Source organism: Mastigoproctus giganteus, chromosome 13 (genome assembly GCF_048544385.1).
Source record: "Mastigoproctus giganteus isolate SK-2022 chromosome 13, ASM4854438v1, whole genome shotgun sequence".
NCBI classification, from domain to species: Eukaryota; Metazoa; Arthropoda; class Arachnida; order Uropygi; family Thelyphonidae; genus Mastigoproctus; species Mastigoproctus giganteus.
Genome location: NC_143587.1, coordinates 16,916,993 through 16,935,330, shown reverse-complemented (window position 1 = coordinate 16,935,330; position 18,338 = coordinate 16,916,993). Strand labels below are relative to the sequence as shown.

Below are 18,338 nucleotides of genomic sequence, written 5' to 3'. Positions count from 1 at the left end.
ACTTGCTACTGGGATGGAAAATGGTTTCAATTGTAGAAGGTAGGAACATGTGAAAGATTCCACTGTGGACAAGTTTAGAGCAAATTTTTATTTATTTATTTTTTAATTAAAAAAGGAGATCTACTAGTAATAAGGCCTGTTAAAAATATTACATACAGATTTTGGTGTGACCAGCTCGAAATTTAAAGATGCCTTTTTAAAGCAATACAAAGTTAGTTGACTTCAAGTATAGGTACAAGGTTTTCCTCCGAACTTTTGGCAAATATTTTACCTTACAAACAAACTCACTGTAAGAACATATTGATTTTCACAAAGACAAGCAATTGCTAACAATTGGAGGTTCAGAAATAGACCAACAACTTTATTTAGTCTAAGGTTATGTTCAAGTAAAGTGAACAGAATTCAGATGTGCAACAATCCACAAAGAATGAGATATTGATTATAATATGATTGTACTAGCAAGAATTAATGAAACCTAGCGCCTCTCATCTGTAGCAAGATTTAAAAACTTGTCTTCTTTAGCATTAGCAGAGGCATATGATGCAAGAAAGCAAACTTATATATCAGCCAAAAAAAAATTCCATTTCACACAACAATTCTCTCTAAAAGTTTGTCCAGTTCTTCCTTGATTTATTTAAGCCATCAAATTCCACAACAACAGATGGAAGTTTGTTCCAGCAATCAACCACCCACTAACTAAAGGCAAATTTCTGATAATCTATTCTACAACTGTCCTTTCCTCAATTTGAATTTATGCCCCCTCAGGTTTGTAATCTGAGCAAGAGGAAGAATCCCATTAGCATTGAGCCTGCTCAACCCATTCAAGGCTTTACACATCTCAATCAGATCACCTCACAGGTGCCTAGTCTCCAGACACTGCATTTGCAGAATTTAAGCTTTCCTTTGTTCTCCTCACCAACCTTGTTGCCCCCTCTCTGTACTCATTCTAGCAACTCTACATCCATCCTAAAATGAGGCCTCCAAACCTGTATGCAGAACTCAAGGCATGGTCAGACCATTGCCTTATTAGTAGGGAGAAGGTCCTCCTTTTATTAGTAGGGAGAAGGTCCTCCTTCTCCCTACTAATAAAATTATCCTGAATATCATTGTCAATGATATTCAGGATAATTACCATGTCAAGACCCCATGACTTGCTCTTGTAGTCTGTCTGCACAATTAACCTGTAAGTCTTTTTCATTCTCTATCACCCTGACTGTAGTGCCACACACTCTGTACGTTTCTCTGGGGTTTACTTCTACCCATATGCAGTACTTTGCATTTGTCAATATTAAACTTCAGTTGTCCCTTCTCAGCCCATCTCAGAAGCGGCAACTGAAGTTTAACGTTAACAAATGCAATGTAGGGCTAAGAAGAAAAAAGATATTTGATAATGCAGGACTTTAATTTCTGTAAAATGCAATTTTCTAGAAATACTTAAGGATAGTTATTCCAAAAGAATATAAGTAGTAACTTCTTGAATTTTTCTGAACTTTTTCATGGATTTATTCACTGAGTAACATAAGTCAAGACACCAACAATCATCAATATGGATTTAATTAGTGGATCAGTACTTATCAAATCCATATTAATTACTGTTGTCTGTGAGACAATGTAATACTTGGAAGTTGATGGATTTCTCCAATATATGGAGCTGATGGTCACGAATGAGAGTGCAATAGCACAAGCTCTTTGAGTGAATGATGGTTCAAGCCCATGACTACTAAATACAATTAATGGTTGTATTCATGTTTTTCCCTGAATTTATTTAAGCTATCAATTTCCACAAGAGACAGATGGAAGTTTATTCCAGCAACCAATCAACCACCTGCTAGCTAAAGGAAAATTTTTGCACATCAATTCTACAACTGTCTTTCTTCAATTTGAATTTATACCCCTTCAGATGCATAATCTGAGCAAGAGGAAGAATCCCATCAGCATTGAGATTGTTCAAACCATTCAAGGCCTTATACACCTCAATGAGATCACCTCTGAGGTGCCTAGTCTCCAAACACTGCAATTTGCAGAACTTAAGCCTTTCTTGATAATAGCAACCCTTTGTTCTTCTCACCAATCTTGTTGGTGAGAAGAACTAAAATGAGGCCTGCAGATCTGTGTATGCATACTAAAGGTGTGGCCTGACCATTGCCTTATACAAGGGAATAATCACCTCCTTATCCCTGCTAGCAAAATTCCTGTATAATTCTCGTATGGTAGGAGATATTGTAAAAACTTGGTGGTTATGCTGGAGTATAAACAAGAACTTTGAAAAGGACTGAGAATAATTAGCAAAACGTTTTCATCCTTCCAAAGAGCTAGATAGATAGGAAAAACACCAGTGGAATTGGAGAGTGTAAACATGTGACACATAACAGTTAACTCAACTCCATTATACAAGTTTTAAGAACAGGTAACAAAATACCATCACGACAGAGATTCCTTGGCATCAAGATTGTTCAGAACTTTTGTGATATCTCTGTGTTGGAAAATCAAGGGAAGCTTTGAGTGGGGTGTGCTTGGTATGGTATGAGATATAGATTTCACTGAAAAGTTAGATGCTTATAAGACAGCTTTATCTTTAGGAAAAGACAAGTAGAAACATCAGGATAAGGATTAAAAAAAAAAAACAATGGACATATAGATGGACAGAAGTGGCTTATGGCTTTGGTATGAGAAAGGAAGACGTGACTCCCACTTGGATGAGGCAAATTTTCTACTCTTGGGCTTTCAAAATCAAATTTGGATTTATTAATTGCTTCTTTACAACTAATATGAACATTCGTGAAAACAGAAAATGAAGCTGGAGATTTGGATAATAGTCAGTTGTGATTGAGGCATTTAGTGCTGAAGTCCTAAATGAAGTATTTATAAAATTAAATGAAATTTGTGTCATCCTAAAAAGAGAAAATATGGTGACATATTTTGTGTGCTAAGGTGCTAAGGCCTCCTGGTCCACAGCTAACTCAGTGTTTAATTCAGCAACCAGTCTTTTTGTCACCTGGACATCCTGACCCCCCTCTCTCTCTCTCTCTCTCTCTCTCTCTCTCTCGATAATATACACAGTGATATATTATTTCTCTCTAGAGATAATATATCACTATATGTACCTAGTATACCTTCAAACCATAAGACAAAGGGAATATTAGGTTTTTCAAGAAAAAAAATAGGCCTCATGATCTGTAAAATATGATAAATATTACAAAAATGCATTAAATAAAAAATGTTTAGTAAGCAACAATTTACATTAGAAAAATCAACTAGATGAAAAATTTTAGAAAGTTTAAAAATATTTATTGTTTACATTACATCAAAAGTGCCCACCACACACTGAGTCCACATCTTCATTCAGCCATTACTATTATTAGTTACTTTGGTAAGTGTGTTTATATATCACAACTGTAACCTGTCCACCCATTATTCTATCCAAAGAAAATCAGAAAGTTGGAGAAAAACAACTTGTTTTTCTCCAACTATCTTTCCAATTGTGTTATCTTTAAAACAGAAACTGGATATTTAGAGAAGACTTGAAAAGGGTGAAACAGGTGTAATGAAGGAATATGATCTTGCCTTTCAACAATTTATGTTATAAAAACAGAATCAGTGAGAAGTTTTCAATGATAAGAAATGTGAAAAGAAGTATTTTAAAATTAAGCCAAAAGAAATAAAGTACAATGTATACACTAATTTCACATTATCACATTTCCTTGTACAGTGCAGGCACCTATAAGAGTAATGCTGATTGGATGAGCTTTAGTTATTCTCACGGTGCCTATAGGAGTAAGTCATTCAACTGGCAAATTCATGTAGCCGGTAAATTTCCCCATTTCCCATACCGGATAACTGGACTTATACTGTATTTGAATTATGCCTATACATTAATGAAACATTTAAAGCTGTACAAATATTTTAAACTATCAGTTTTGTTTAACTACTATAAGTTCAAAAATAACATGCAAATATGTACCTGAAGGAAACTAGAAGCTAGTTCCTCTGCATACTGTGTTTCTAATAGTTTTGGGAATGCCTTTGATAATGATTGAGCTTTGTAAATCCCAAACTTATCTGAAAAAAAAAAAAAAAAAAATAAATAAATAAAAAATAAAAAAATAATAATAATAAGGTTTAAAAATACAGTAAACCCTCGCTATTCGCGGGGGTTACGTTCCTGAGAAATGTCGCGAATACCGAAAACGCGAATACTGAGTTATGGCTCCCATAGTAATAAAGGGGTTCCGTTCCAAAGTATGAAATATATAAGAAAAACTAGTCTAAAATTTTGTCTATGTATGTATTATATGTACCTTCATAATATGACTGTACACGACAGTACATAGTGAAATGCAAGCATATGGCATCGAAATGAAAATAAGAAACAATTTAATATTAAATGTAATATTTATTAGAAATTTCAAACCAGCGCCTTTGCTTGCAAAAAAAAAACATCCCGCCAGTGTGCTATCACCAGTTTCGCTAAAGTGTTGATAAAGAAGTTTTGCCTTTTCACGAATGATGAGTGAACTTAACGGAATTTTATTTTGAATTCGGTCTTCTATCCACAGATTTAAAGCTTTTCCATTTTTTTAAATTTAACATTACGAGTTACAGAGCAAATTTTTGAAGCAATTAGCGCGGTTTCACGGACACTACGGCAGATTTTTTCTTCCGATTTTTTGATTGATCGTACCGTTGACTCATTGATTTTATAATGTTTTGCCACTGAGGAGACACTTTCACCATTAGAAATTTCGTCTAATAACTCAATTTTATTCGCTAGTGTCATCACCTTCTTTGATATTTTCACATTTCTCTTTTTATTCGTAGCCATATTTTTGTAGGGGTTAGAAAGAACTTGACCACAATAAAGTCACTTTCTTCCGTTAACGCACTCGAAAAAGTCTGTTTTACACTGCAAAACGGTAGAGTTATCATTTTTGTAAGCATATCAATTTATAAATTGATAAATTTATTCAATTTATAAACATATAAATTAAAATCAAACGACGAAACCTTCCATGACTAACACATACTGAACAAGGATTAGCGAGAAACATCCACGCTCCCGATTTTTTCACCCCTCTTCCCCACCCACTGAGCGCTGTTTTGACCGGGAAAGATAATTTTAGCCACGCCCATGTTTTTTATGGCGGAAAATATTCACGGCATTTTAAAATTCACATGTTTTTTAGGTTTCATTTTATATTAAATCGGCGATCGCGAATACGCGAAACCGCGAATACAGATACCGCGAATAGCGGGGGTTTACTGTACTGCTTAGAAGATACACATGGAAACTTCAAAAGCCTTTTTTTTTTTTTTTTTTAACATTTAAAAACACAAACTAATTTATTTAAAAATTTCTAATTTCCTTTCTCCTATTCTTTGTATTGCCTTGCACTAAATATCATCTTCAGATAAATTGCCACATCAATTATTAGTATAAACTTTTTAAAAGCTTATAATCACTATTTAATTTCTTAAAAAAACTGCAGTCACGATTAATGTGTTTAAACAATGTGGAACCTTAAAATACAAAAACTCTCAGACTTTGTGACTAAAGCAGCAAATGAGTAAATAACTTACCAATTTTGTAATTAGGAAATCGAGAAACACCTTCCCATACCTCTTCAGTCGGGGTGCCCAGAATCTGCCAAAATGAAGTACACAATATTTTAATAACCCTTACAGTTGGAATAAAGTATCCTCTTTTGTTCTTCATTAGATACTATTATATATTTGACATATTTTATTATATTGTTATATGTACTGTATATAATTATATTATATACCTTCATAAATCTAGCATTCAAAAATAAAATTCTCAAAAATGCAACTTTTACACTGAAACTCATCAACAGTTATATGCAATTATAACTGTTATATGAAAACTTCACCTTAACTTCCCAAAATTGCATTTCCTAATGTCAGTCACATCACACTTCATGATATGTGCGACACTCTTATTTTATTTCAAACTGTACTCTATATAAACTTGAAAGAGTATAAGGTATAGGTTTTTTTTTGTTAAGCATAAAACTTGTGATACTCTAAATCATTTCAATGTTAAGTGCAATCTATGATGATTTTGTAATTATAACATTTTGTTTTATTGAGCATAACATTGTAAGAATTAACATTTTATATTTATATATATATAAAAAATAGAATAAAAATAAATTATTTTTATTCTATATTATTTTTTATAAGCAGCATGCAGTAGATTATGCACTATTGCAGCCCCGATGTTTTTTGTGATATATATACATACATGGAAGGAGTGTGGAAGGAATATTTACCTAAAAATTTTGGAAAATATTAAGTATGGGGCAAATACAGCCAGTTATATGCCAATAAATAATAAATTTAGATCGGTGCCACCTGACCATGCAAAAGCCAAGAAAGTGTGAAATATCACTAATATGATATGATAAACCAACCAAAAAAGAAAAACAAATATAGAACAAACACAGTAAGGAACAAAGAAGACAACCATTACAACTAATCTCATTAGAAGGGGGGTTCCCTGAATACAACAGCCATGAACATTACTGCCTTTTGAATGTAATGCAACAGAGACAGACATTTACCAAAATGCCACCCAGCCGAAGCAATAAAATCACATTTACAATAAAATTACATTTGGCACATGCACGTTGTCATGCTTGGAAATAGTTATCAGTCTGTTTGTGAAGTCAGTAAACCCATCATGTTAATTTAAGGAAAGAGGAAGAAGGAAAAAAATGGTTCATGTTGTATTTCACAAGAAACATTTGGCAGTTTAAGAAGAAATATAAAATGGTATCATGGAGTTCATGTTTTTTGTATGTCAAAATAGTTGATGATTATCAAAAGAATTGCTTTACTATACAATCCTAAGTGCTTAATAATTAGTTTTAGAAGTTTTACAACAGACTGAAGCTTCAGTTATAGTTAATTATGTAGCTTTCAGCGAAATGAAAAGTAATGGAGAATTTCTCACAAAGTGCACCATGAAAGATGCAGTATCTTCTTCCAAAGATTTTACAGACATTCAGAAAGAGCTTCAAGAAAACTCCTAAAATCACATTGTATTCAGTTGCATTATGTAAGAGAATGGAAATTAGTGATTAGCCGAAGTCTCAATTTTATTCACAGCATTATAGAAGGCTTTGAAATTAATGAAATGGTACTATTTAGTGAAAGGCTGAAGAAGGACCAACATGTTAGTGCATAATTATTTGGATTACACGAGAGTGTATGTACAATGAGGGGCATCTCCTGGAAAAAGTAAACGGACAATGAAAACATCCATGAATGCAAGTTGCAATTAAGATCCAAGCTAATGGACAGTCATCTTCAAGTTGTATTATGCAAATACATAAAGTTTTGAGTCTAGGTTTATAATTCTAGACAATTTTCAGGTTTTATGAAGTTGTGCAATTTCCCAAATCACATAAGATTTAAATTTTCTTAATTTTTTAATATAAATTCTATAATTACTATTTGATATATAGCAAACTTTAAAATATTCATATTTACAATATAACAAACTTCCATCTGTCGTTGTGGAATAGGTTAAACAAATTTAAGGAAAAACTGGACAAATATTTAGAGGAAATTTTTTTGAATGGTCATGTGATTTTTTTTTTTTTTTGGCTGACGCTACATAAGCTCCATATACACCCTAAAGACAGACAGTGAATGTCTGTCTTTAGGGTGTATATGCTTGCTTTCATGCATCACATTCCATGATTACTATAATACACACATGAAAATAAAAAAAAAAAAGTAATCGCTAAAACAATTTATTGAAATGCTAAGTTAATCAATATTTTAACTTAAATGGAGTTAAAAGTATTTTTAGATTTTGGTAGAGGTTAAAGGGATAACTATGAATTACAGGGGCAAAGTGCAGACTTAACTATTGATGAATGGTTACAGTATTTTTTTTATCCCATCACACAAACTTTTACACAATAAAATTCAATAAAGCTTAATTTACTTGAATATATGAAGCAATTAGAAAATATTAAAAATCTCAGACAGCATGTAATTAGGACAACTAGAAACGTATCTAATATGTTGTTAGTACTTTGAAATAGAATCTCTAAATGATTATTTGTTGTTTTGATGTCTATACGGGCGGGGGGGGGGGGGGAGACAGGATATCAGTGGTACAAGGCAAAAACAGAATGGCATAATAATTCTGTATAACATAACACTAATTGCACCAAAACCGACACATCACATCAACAGCATGACCTCATGTTTGTTGTTATGCAACTTTGTGACATCATACTGAATGCAATATTATGTCATACCTTTTGCCTGACAGGCAGAAATAAATTTATGTGCAACACTGGGGAAATGGATTACACAAGAGATGACTTATTAGTCATATCTTTTGCATAATTCATCAATTTTCATGTGACACTTTGTGCCACACTTTGTGAAGCTATGAATTAAAATTAATACTTAGTTTTCTTTTAAGACAAAGTATTAATTACTTTTTATTTAATATTTTTATTGCTTCTGTTAATTGCTTACCCTCCAAATTTTATCCAACTGGTCTGTAGAATCTTTGACACCAGGAAAAGCAGCTGTCCCAGAAATCATCTCCACAAATATACAACCTACTCCCCTAGGAAGATAACGTTTATTTTTCTTAGATTATTTTTATTACATTTGTTACATGAATAAATTTAATATCTCTATACTTTTAGAGGTTAAGGTAGTATTGGTTGCAAAATTATATTTCAATGTAGGCATTAAAATAATTCGAGTTGTATGAATCTCTGCAGTGAATGTCTGTCTTTAGGGACAGAGGCCATGAAGGTTTCAGCTTATGTTCACATTAGGCCAACGCCATTATCTATGAATCAACCTAAACTGTTAATATAATTTTATACAGACAGCATCACCAAAAAGAGCTATTTGAATCTGCCATTTGTCTAAAATTTAGGGCATCACTGCGACAACTGTTTTGAGTCTTGCTCGTCTCTCATCAGATTAATGGGATGAAGCCTATTAAAAACTTACAGCAACCTGTAAATAATGTATCAAGTCTGAGCAGCTGCACGATACTCACTTAGACTCAACACACTTAGTTATGAGTTTATCATGTTCATTTCCACCTGTATTTGAAAGAGTACATTCAATGTGCTGTAATTTTTAGAATGCTGGGAAACAACATTCTAAAAATTCATAAATAATGGTTCAAAAGTTGAAAAGTAAATCTGGAATTCAGAGCTAAAAGCAAATACCTGAGCTGTAAATCAGAACAAACAAAATTTTATCAAAAGTTTATTCCACAAACATAAGCTAACCTCAACACATGCAAAAAAAAAATAAAATTGCATACAAAGAAAAACCAAATTTTCCTGCTGATAGCCAGCAGTTGTTGTTAATGACTGTAATGATGGTAGGCTGTTGCAACAGGATCTAGAAAAGTTGGGCAGATGGGCTGAGAGGTGGCAACTAAAGTTTAACATTGAAAAAATGCAAAGTACTACATATGGGTAGCAGTAACTGAATGGTACTACACTCAGGGAAGTGGAGAATGAAAAAAATACCTGAGGGTAATTGTGCAGTCAGATATAAAGTTTTCAGAGCAGCTCACGGGGGTCTTGTCAGTGATATACAAGAACTTTGCCAGCAGGATGAGATGATTATCTTATTGTACATGGCAACGGTTAAGCCACTCCTTGAGTCCTTCAAAGAGATCTGGAAGCCTCATTTTAGAAAGGATGTACAGCTGCTGGAACAAGTATAGAGAAGGGCAACAAGATTGGTGAGAGGAACAAGGGGGGGATGCTCTTACCAGAAAAGGCTTAAGTTCTGCAAATTGCAGTGTCTGGAGACTAGGTGCCTGCAAGGTGATCTAATTGAGGTGTATAAGGCTTTGAATGGTTTGAGCAAGTTCAATACTGATGGGATTCTTCCTCTTGCTCAGATTATGCACTTGAAGAGGCATAAATTCTTATCGAGGAGAGACAGCTGTAGAATAGATGTACAGAAATTTGCCTTTAGCCAGCAAGTAGTTAACTGCTGGAATAAACTTTCATCTGGAAGTTTGATAGCTTAAATAGATTCAAGGAAGAACTGGACAAACGTTTGGAGTGAATGGATAGGTGAAATGGGAAGGGTTTTTTTTTGGCTGATGCCGTATAAGCTTGCTTTCTTGCATCATATGCCACTGCTAAATGTTCTGGGTACATTTAACCCTTGATAATGGGACATATTTGTCATATATCACAATGTAGTATATGTTCTGGGTTAAATTGAATGCAATGTTCATAATTCATATAATTACAAATAAATATGAATGAATAAGCCACAAAGGCAAATGCTTGTTATTCATTTGTATTTTCTGACAATCAGGAGTTGAAATAAAAGATTTCATGAAATAGGGTGCACATTAATAAAATCTTATCTTTAATAGTAAGTACACACACGCACGTGCACACTAGAAGTAATAAAGCGAGAGACAAAGTGCAAACAGATGGAATAAAAAATCTCAAAATTTTATAGCTTGCATCAAATATTTCAAATTATTTTAACCTTTATTTTTCTTTCCCTTATTATTAGGTTTTTTAACATCAAATTATATTCCCACCTTCTATTTGATGCTTGCTATTTTTTGTAATTTATTAATTATTTTTATATTTTTTTGTTCCTTATAGCTTCTTTCTTGCCAATTGGCTTATTAATTCGGTCTTTAACTTCAGATAATTCAATGTACCTCTTAGGTTCTTCACATTCTTTTTCTAACTTCCATTTTAATTTATCTATTTCCTACTAGTTTTGGCAACTTGTGTTCTTTACAATTCCATCTTTTTGCACTTTGTCTTTTGCTTTATTACTTCTAGTTAAGTGCAATTGACATATAACCTTTTTAGCTTTTAAAACATAATTTACCTATACTTCCATATGTGTCACTTCTATTCATTTTATCCATACTATATATATATATATATGACGTTAATGATGCATGTGACAAACTGGAATGTGTTTATGGAAAACTGAATCCTGATGTTTACTTTGGTATTTTGTTATTTTTGAGGAATGAATGAAGGATGAAGAACAGGTATACCTGCACTAGCTCAATGTTACAGAAAATAAATAATGAAGACAGTACATACCACATATCTAGAGATGTGGAGTAATCTGTAGAGCCTAAAAGGACATCTGGTGGCCTATACCATAAGGTGACTACTTCGTGGGAATAGGTCCTGCTGGGCACAGATTTGGCTCTCGCCAACCCTGAAAATACATTTACAAAAGCTGTTCAGACTCATATTTTCATAAATTAAAAGTTAGTTTATATCACAGCTGTAACCTAAACTAACAAAAGATTCACACAACTAAGCTACAGATATATCTTAATTTATGATAAATATTTTGTACAAAAAAATATTCTTGTTTAAGAAAAATAAAGTGGAAATCTTTGCCTACCAAAATCTGCCAATTTTAGCTCCCCAGCTTCACTTATGAGCAAATTCTGAGGCTTTAAATCTCTGGAAGAGTAAAAACAGTTTCAGAAAATAAGTTATGGCATATATGGTTTAGTAAGTAAACAAGACAGCATTGAGCACTTTTCAAATCTCATTCAAAATAGGAATGAGATTAACCACAGAGTTCTTCCAGAGCTACATTTTTAAAAGTATAATACAGTTGTAAGTTATCTGTGAATATTTAAAATTTGTTGTTGTAAAATTTAAATAGCATCTAATGTATAATATTTAAACAATAAGGCAAAATCAGAACTATTTGTATGCTCTACCTGCGAACATTTTGGTCATGAAGGTGCTTTCTGCTCTCACTGAAGATCGAGAACAGAATTCTCAGCACTAAGCTAACTCAACCATAAAAGTATGAATTTTGATTTGATTTAACCTACTGCACTGAAATATCTCTGTAATTCTATAGTACTGTATTACATAGGGCAGTCTGTCTGGGAAGCACAGTGGTATCGTCACTATCCTCCCCACACCAGGTGGAAAAGGCCTGGCTTCGAATCCCGTTGATGAGGTGAGGAACTTTAATGGGCTTTTTTCACTCCATAGCTGAGTTAATCAGTCTCAGGCATAGATAGCAAGGTTTTTTCCCCAGAAACTGGGGATTTTTTGTCCAGCAAAACAGGCAAATCAACCAGAGAACACGCAATTTACAGACACAAATACAGGTTTATGTAAGAAATTACGGGTGACCTTAATATAATAATTTCAATTACATAGGGCAAGCATGTCCCAATTAAGGGGTAAAAGGCTAAAGTAAGAATTTTTATGTTTTTAAGTGGAAGTTTTACTTCTATATACTACTTAGGTATAGAATTTTTGTCACTCAGACAAAAATTATTCACATTTCAGCACGAGAAGCCAGTAATCTGATGATGAGAAGCCAGTAACCTTAAAATGGCTGTCCTGGTGGTGTCTCAGATTTTTAAATGTATTGTGAATTCACCTATTCTGGTGAAGCCATACAATTTAAAAAAATATATATCAGTGACTTAGACAGCACAGAATGTCTCTCCATGATCAAAATGAAATTCAAGTAGGGCATATAAATTTTAATTTGATTTTAACTTTGAAAAAGCTCTGCAATCCTACAGTATAATAATAAAGTATATTGATATTGTAATGATACCTGCCATCTCTACAGTCACTGAACAACTGATCTTGTCCCAAAATGTCAGTACTATCATCTGTATACATACAGTAAAACCTCAGTCTAATTATAAAAAAAATCTGGGGCATTATGAAAGAAAGTTTTTATAAAACAAACAAAACAAGCAATTAAGAAATTATTTTGAAGAGTTGCACTTAAATACATTTTCATCAACTGTTGTAAATTATATATACAACCACAGAATCCCTGAAGTAGGACATTTTCTTGATGCAAATCAAATGCAGTAATATATCTCTCACTAGTTTGAATCAACTGACAACTACTGCTATTTTAATTATATGTCATATAAACTTTGATGATCTGTGCACTTTACTACCAGCAGAAGCATATAGCAATAGGTTTCAAATATCCACTAAGGCCAAATTTATTCATAATTCATACACAAAAATAAGTACTTTTAGTTTATTTCATTTTAGTCAACTGAATTACCTACATGTTGTGTTTCTCAGAGATTTTTTTTTTTTTTTTTTTTTATTGGTCTGAGGTATTATAAGCACAATTATAAAATAGCATAATGATAACAGCAACAAATTCCTTTTTCAAATGTGACTGAAAAAAAAAATTATAAAATTGTTGTCTATGGATCTCATTATAATGAACTAACTTTACTATGAAAACCAAATTAAAAACTTGTTTATATTCAAATAAAACACATATATGGGATGTTTCAAAGTATATGAAAAAATTCTGGGATGTATTCTAGGATCCAAAATAATAAAAAAGTTTCATAAGTTATGTATCCAATTCAGAATGATTACAGAGCTATGGCTGTTAATTTTAATAAATGGTTATGGAGCTTTGAATAGTAAAAATTAAAAATACAAATAAGCAGTAGTTATTTATACTAGGTATGTATCTGCTTATCCTTATAGGCACAATTTATGGTGGCAATAAGGCTGCATTTCAAAGTCTAAAGACAAACTAATGGGGTTCATGACTGACATCTTTGGCTCAAAGACAGACATCCCCATAACAGGAATATTTTACACTACACTCATAAGAACAAAATTTCTCATCTCATGCAAAGGTTTCACAAACACACTGAACACTTCCCCACATAGTATGAATTTTAGTTTTTTACAGTTTCTTCATAACAGCAGAAAGAGTCTCTTAATAACAAAAAGCCTGTTTCAATGGGCACTGTCCACTGCTTCCAAAGTCCATTAAAGCAAGTTGTGTGCTGAAACTTGGAGACATTCTGAGAAGATTTTCATTCTCAACTATTAGGCAACTTACTTTATTATTACTTGTCTTACTCTACAAGGGGGACTTAAACTATCCCATGTGTCTCATGCACAGTGAAATAATAACTACTAAATAAATGTATTTTATATCAATTAATCAAGTTAAAAATAACACTACTTTAAAAAAAACAAACATATCAGTTGACACTAGTTTGTGTTTAACTTTGGCTATAACAGAAAAAATTTCTAAATATAAGATATTAATATCTATGATCAAACAATGTTTAATTTTGGTACCAAATTTATATCACAATGATACCTACCTATGAAGAACCCTCCTTTCATGGCAGTAAGAGAGCCCTCTAAGAAGTTGGTAAAGAAATAACTAAAGAAAAAAAATAAGGAGGGACTATTATTTATCTATATATTACTTTTAATCACTCACTTTCATTATAAACAGTTTTAAGTTAATAATAGAAAATTATGACCATTAATAATTACTGAAATAAGAGCAAGCCAATGTCTGCGGCAAAAAAAAAAAATAAATAAATAAAAAATTCCATAATGACAATCTCTCATGTGCAGAAACAATAGAATGTTTAGTATTGAATTATAAATAATAAAAAAGGGTTCTTAAAGCAATTTTATTTTTAAAAAAAATTATAGTTAATTAATAGAAGAAATTATATTTAAAATTTAGTGTTCATTTTTTATTAATCAGATACCAAGAACAGTTTTAGCACAATTAAATTCATTTAACAGCATATTAAAGTCTTGTATACTAATAATATATAAATCCTCCCCCCCACCAGTATTCTCAACATTCCCATAAGTTTGTTTCATTTGATTCACTGCATATTCTATGACTGCAGTATGTCTTCCTGAAATACCAGGACTCCACCACATGGGTCAGGCAGTTATGCTCCCAGTACATCCAAGTACCATAGGCATATACTTTTCTCTTCTCTTTATGCTTTCATATTCTAATTTTTATGCCTCATGAATTATTAGATACTCAAGGTCTGGGGTGTTGCTATTCTATTTATTCTCACACTTTGTGTATTTTAGACTTGGCTTATTACTTGCCCTCTATTAACACCCCCCCACCATCTTATAAATCTGCTGTCTGTTGGGCTAACTGTTATTCTTCCAGTAAGCTGCTAAATTTTGATAAATTATTGCATTTTTCTTACCAAGGCCTATATAAGTTTCATTATGCCTGAACTTAATATATAACTTATTGGCTAATTTCATGCACATTAACACACATTTTACCATGTTCAACACACAGGGGTCACCACTTCCAATTCTCAATAGTGGGCTACACATTACACACAACTCCATTTCATTTTTGGCTACAGTAAGGTACACACTTGGTTATCTTGTTTGGACATGGTAAGTCTGCTTATACCATGTGCTTTGTTTTTGCTTTAGTTTTCGACTTTATATCCTTCATTCTCTGTCAGGTGGTCAATGCTGATCAATGTGTACTATGAATTATATAAATTCAAACCTTTTTAATTTCTTTTATATTTTATATAATCCTAAATTCTGTTATTTGTTATACAACCTCAAAATTGATTTTGTCATAGTGCATACTGATCATTACAGAAACAGAACCCCTTATTGTTGTTTTTCCTTTCAATTTGGATGGTTGATCCCGGAAGAAGTCACCCAAATTGTAGGTATACAGCAATAAGTTTTTATATACTATCCTTTGTGTCTCTGTAACCAAAAAAGTATTTCAATTAGCCAGACAGGTTAGTGTTAGTTTGGTAAAATTCATTACTAAACTATTTTATTTTAATTTAGTAACATTTTCTGTTTTAAATTTTGTACATTTAAACTGCATGGCATGGCTTAAACTCATTGCCATTCAGTTTAGATATACAAAAAATATTTCAATGTTAAAATAGAGAATGTTACCAAATTAAAATAAAATAATTTAATAAGAAATTTTACCGAACTTGCACTAAACTGTCTGGCTAATTAAAATATTTTGTGCTTCCATAAACTATGGTCATGTTGTGGCCTCTTGACAAGATATGTACCCTAGTTTATAATTATTTATTTATTCTTTCTGTCTTTTGTATGTTATCAGTTGTAATTCATTTAACACCTCATTATTACATTAATTTAGACTTAAATTACTGCACCTTATACAAAAAAAGCCATTTATTAATTAAAAATTGTTTATTCTCTAAAAGTATCTTTTATATATATATATATATGGTGTCTCAAAAATATTGCTACAAACGTTTAGGGGAGGTAGGTAACATCTAAAGGAATGTGAATCACATAGAAACCCATAACCGGAAACGTCCCGGGAAAGTAGTAGCAGAGGCACAAGAAGCAGAAATGACACAAGACAGTAATTAGTGGCAAACATTTATTTGATATAATATTAACAATGGAGTACGAGATGGATGCATTTCATGATGTTACAACAGATGCTCGAAGGTTCCACCATGAGACGTGATGCATGCGTGACACCGACACAGCATGGATTGGCGGACACGGTCGAACACACCTGGAGTTTCTTTGACAGTAGCAGCAGTGCAGATGAGTCTCGCCACGAGATCCATTTCCATCTCCACAGGCGATTCATACACGATAGATTTGAGGGCCCCCACAAAAAGAAATCAAGGCTTGATAAATCAGGTGAGTGTGGGGGCCAGGCAACGGGTCCACCACGGCCAATCCATCGACGCCCAAAATGCCTGTTCAAATGGTCATGAACACACCTTCCATAATGGGCAGGCGACCCCTCATGTTGAAACCAAATGTTGAGTCTCACATTTGCGGGAACATCGTCAAGTAACCCTGGTAGAACTTGTTCAAGAAAGATCCGATATTTAGCAGAGTTCATGCGGGATGATAACAGGTATGGGCCGACTAAGCAGTCACCGACCATACCTGCCCACACATTTATTGCGAAGTGATGATGTGCCGCATGGGAGCGCACACCGTGTGGGCCCTCTGCTAATCCATACACTAGGTGCATGTCTGCCAGCTCACAGTTCGTATATCGATGCATGCTCTTCTTGCGACGACTACTGCTTGAATGAGTAAACCAGAAATTTTCCCTCTCGCCAACTGATGAACAGCGCCGTGTACCGACTTTTTTTTTTTTTTTTTGGTAGTTGTTGGCGCATAGGCTTCTGTGGCCGTAATGCACCTCCCAAAGTTTTTGCAGTACTTTGATCCAAGCCTGAGGCAGGAATCGAACCCGCGACCTTTGGGTTGCCAGGCAGGCACTTTACCCACCCGTCTAGCCCGGTCGGCCGTGTACCGACTTACAGAGATGTTTCCGGTTATGGGTTCCTATGCGATTCACATTCCTTTAGATGTTACCTACCTCCCCTAAACGTTTGTACCAATATTTTTGAGACACCTTGTATGGTCCTTGAGGTTGTCAAAGACATTCTCTCAGATATGCCAGACAAGTTGTACTTGCTACCTGGAAGTCTAAAACGCTGATGGAACTGATATTCAGATGACACTCAAGTCAAATGGACCCAATTTCGGCGAAGTCTGGATAGTCAGTGACAGTCAAATCCTCTGCTTGCACCTTCATGGTGGTGGGACTGTTAGTAATCCTGGGTAAAACCCCCATGCACAAGCACACTGTGGGTGACCACCCAAGTGTCAACCAACGTACGCAGGGGTCGAGGTGTGGTGCCAACACCACATGGAGGAATGCCACCCTTCTGTGTTACAAGGCAATACTAGGTGCTAGATGACTCATCAACTGGTGCAATACCACCACTTTGCTTATTGGAGGCTTGAAGTGGCGGAACCCATGTTTAGTCTCCAGAGCGAAGTTCCAGTCAACCCTTCCCCATCTCTTCCATCATGCAGTATGACTGACGACTTTTGAGGTTATGATGGACATCATGGCAAGATCCAATCTTCCTTACATTTCAAGGGTACAGCTCTAAAATGATGTTCGGAGGCCAGCCGTTAGTTAGTACACCAGACCGAAACTATTGGTAACTCTTTAGGAGCTTCCAGATCAGCTAGTGTATAATCTTGCTACCTCTACTCTGCCAGATAGTGACTAGAGGGAGTCCGAATAGCGTGTATGGGGGGGACATTGTCGAGGCCACGTTATGTCAAGGACCTGGGTATATTCTTACCATGTGTATGCCAATCCAAAAATTTCATTACTTCATACAGCATGTCCCCCCCCTCCCATTTTCTTACTACTGAATACACCATGAATTGTCAAACTAATAGAGTAAGCTTATTTGCGAAAAGATCTAAACCTCCCAAACACTTCCTAGTTCATTTCAAAAATAAACGTGGTTTCAATTCTAATCTCAACAATGTCCATTTCCACCTGCAGCTTGCCAAACCTCATATACTTTTTCTGACAGAATCTGTTATCGGTTGATTCAACTATTGCTCATATCAGTTGCCCAAATTATTCACAGTATGATTCCTTTCACCTCAAAGGTGGTACTTTAGCATTAGCATTAGCAGAGGCATTTG

General features: G+C 33.9%; 1 protein-coding gene across 1 annotated transcript in view; it reads right to left on the bottom strand.

Moving 5' to 3' along the window:
* LOC150075807 (cyclin-dependent kinase 14-like) overlaps positions 1-18,338 on the bottom strand; it is a 258,765-nt gene that overhangs the window by 13,506 nt on the left and 226,921 nt on the right. Inside the window, exons 10-15 of the mRNA XM_090387155.1 lie at positions 14,168-14,229; positions 11,428-11,489; positions 11,115-11,235; positions 8,521-8,614; positions 5,578-5,641; positions 3,962-4,059 (exon numbers count right to left, since the gene is read on the bottom strand). Coding sequence (XP_090243281.1) covers positions 3,962-4,059; positions 5,578-5,641; positions 8,521-8,614; positions 11,115-11,235; positions 11,428-11,489; positions 14,168-14,229 — 501 coding nt within the window. The remainder of the gene's footprint in view (positions 1-3,961; positions 4,060-5,577; positions 5,642-8,520; positions 8,615-11,114; positions 11,236-11,427; positions 11,490-14,167; positions 14,230-18,338) is intronic.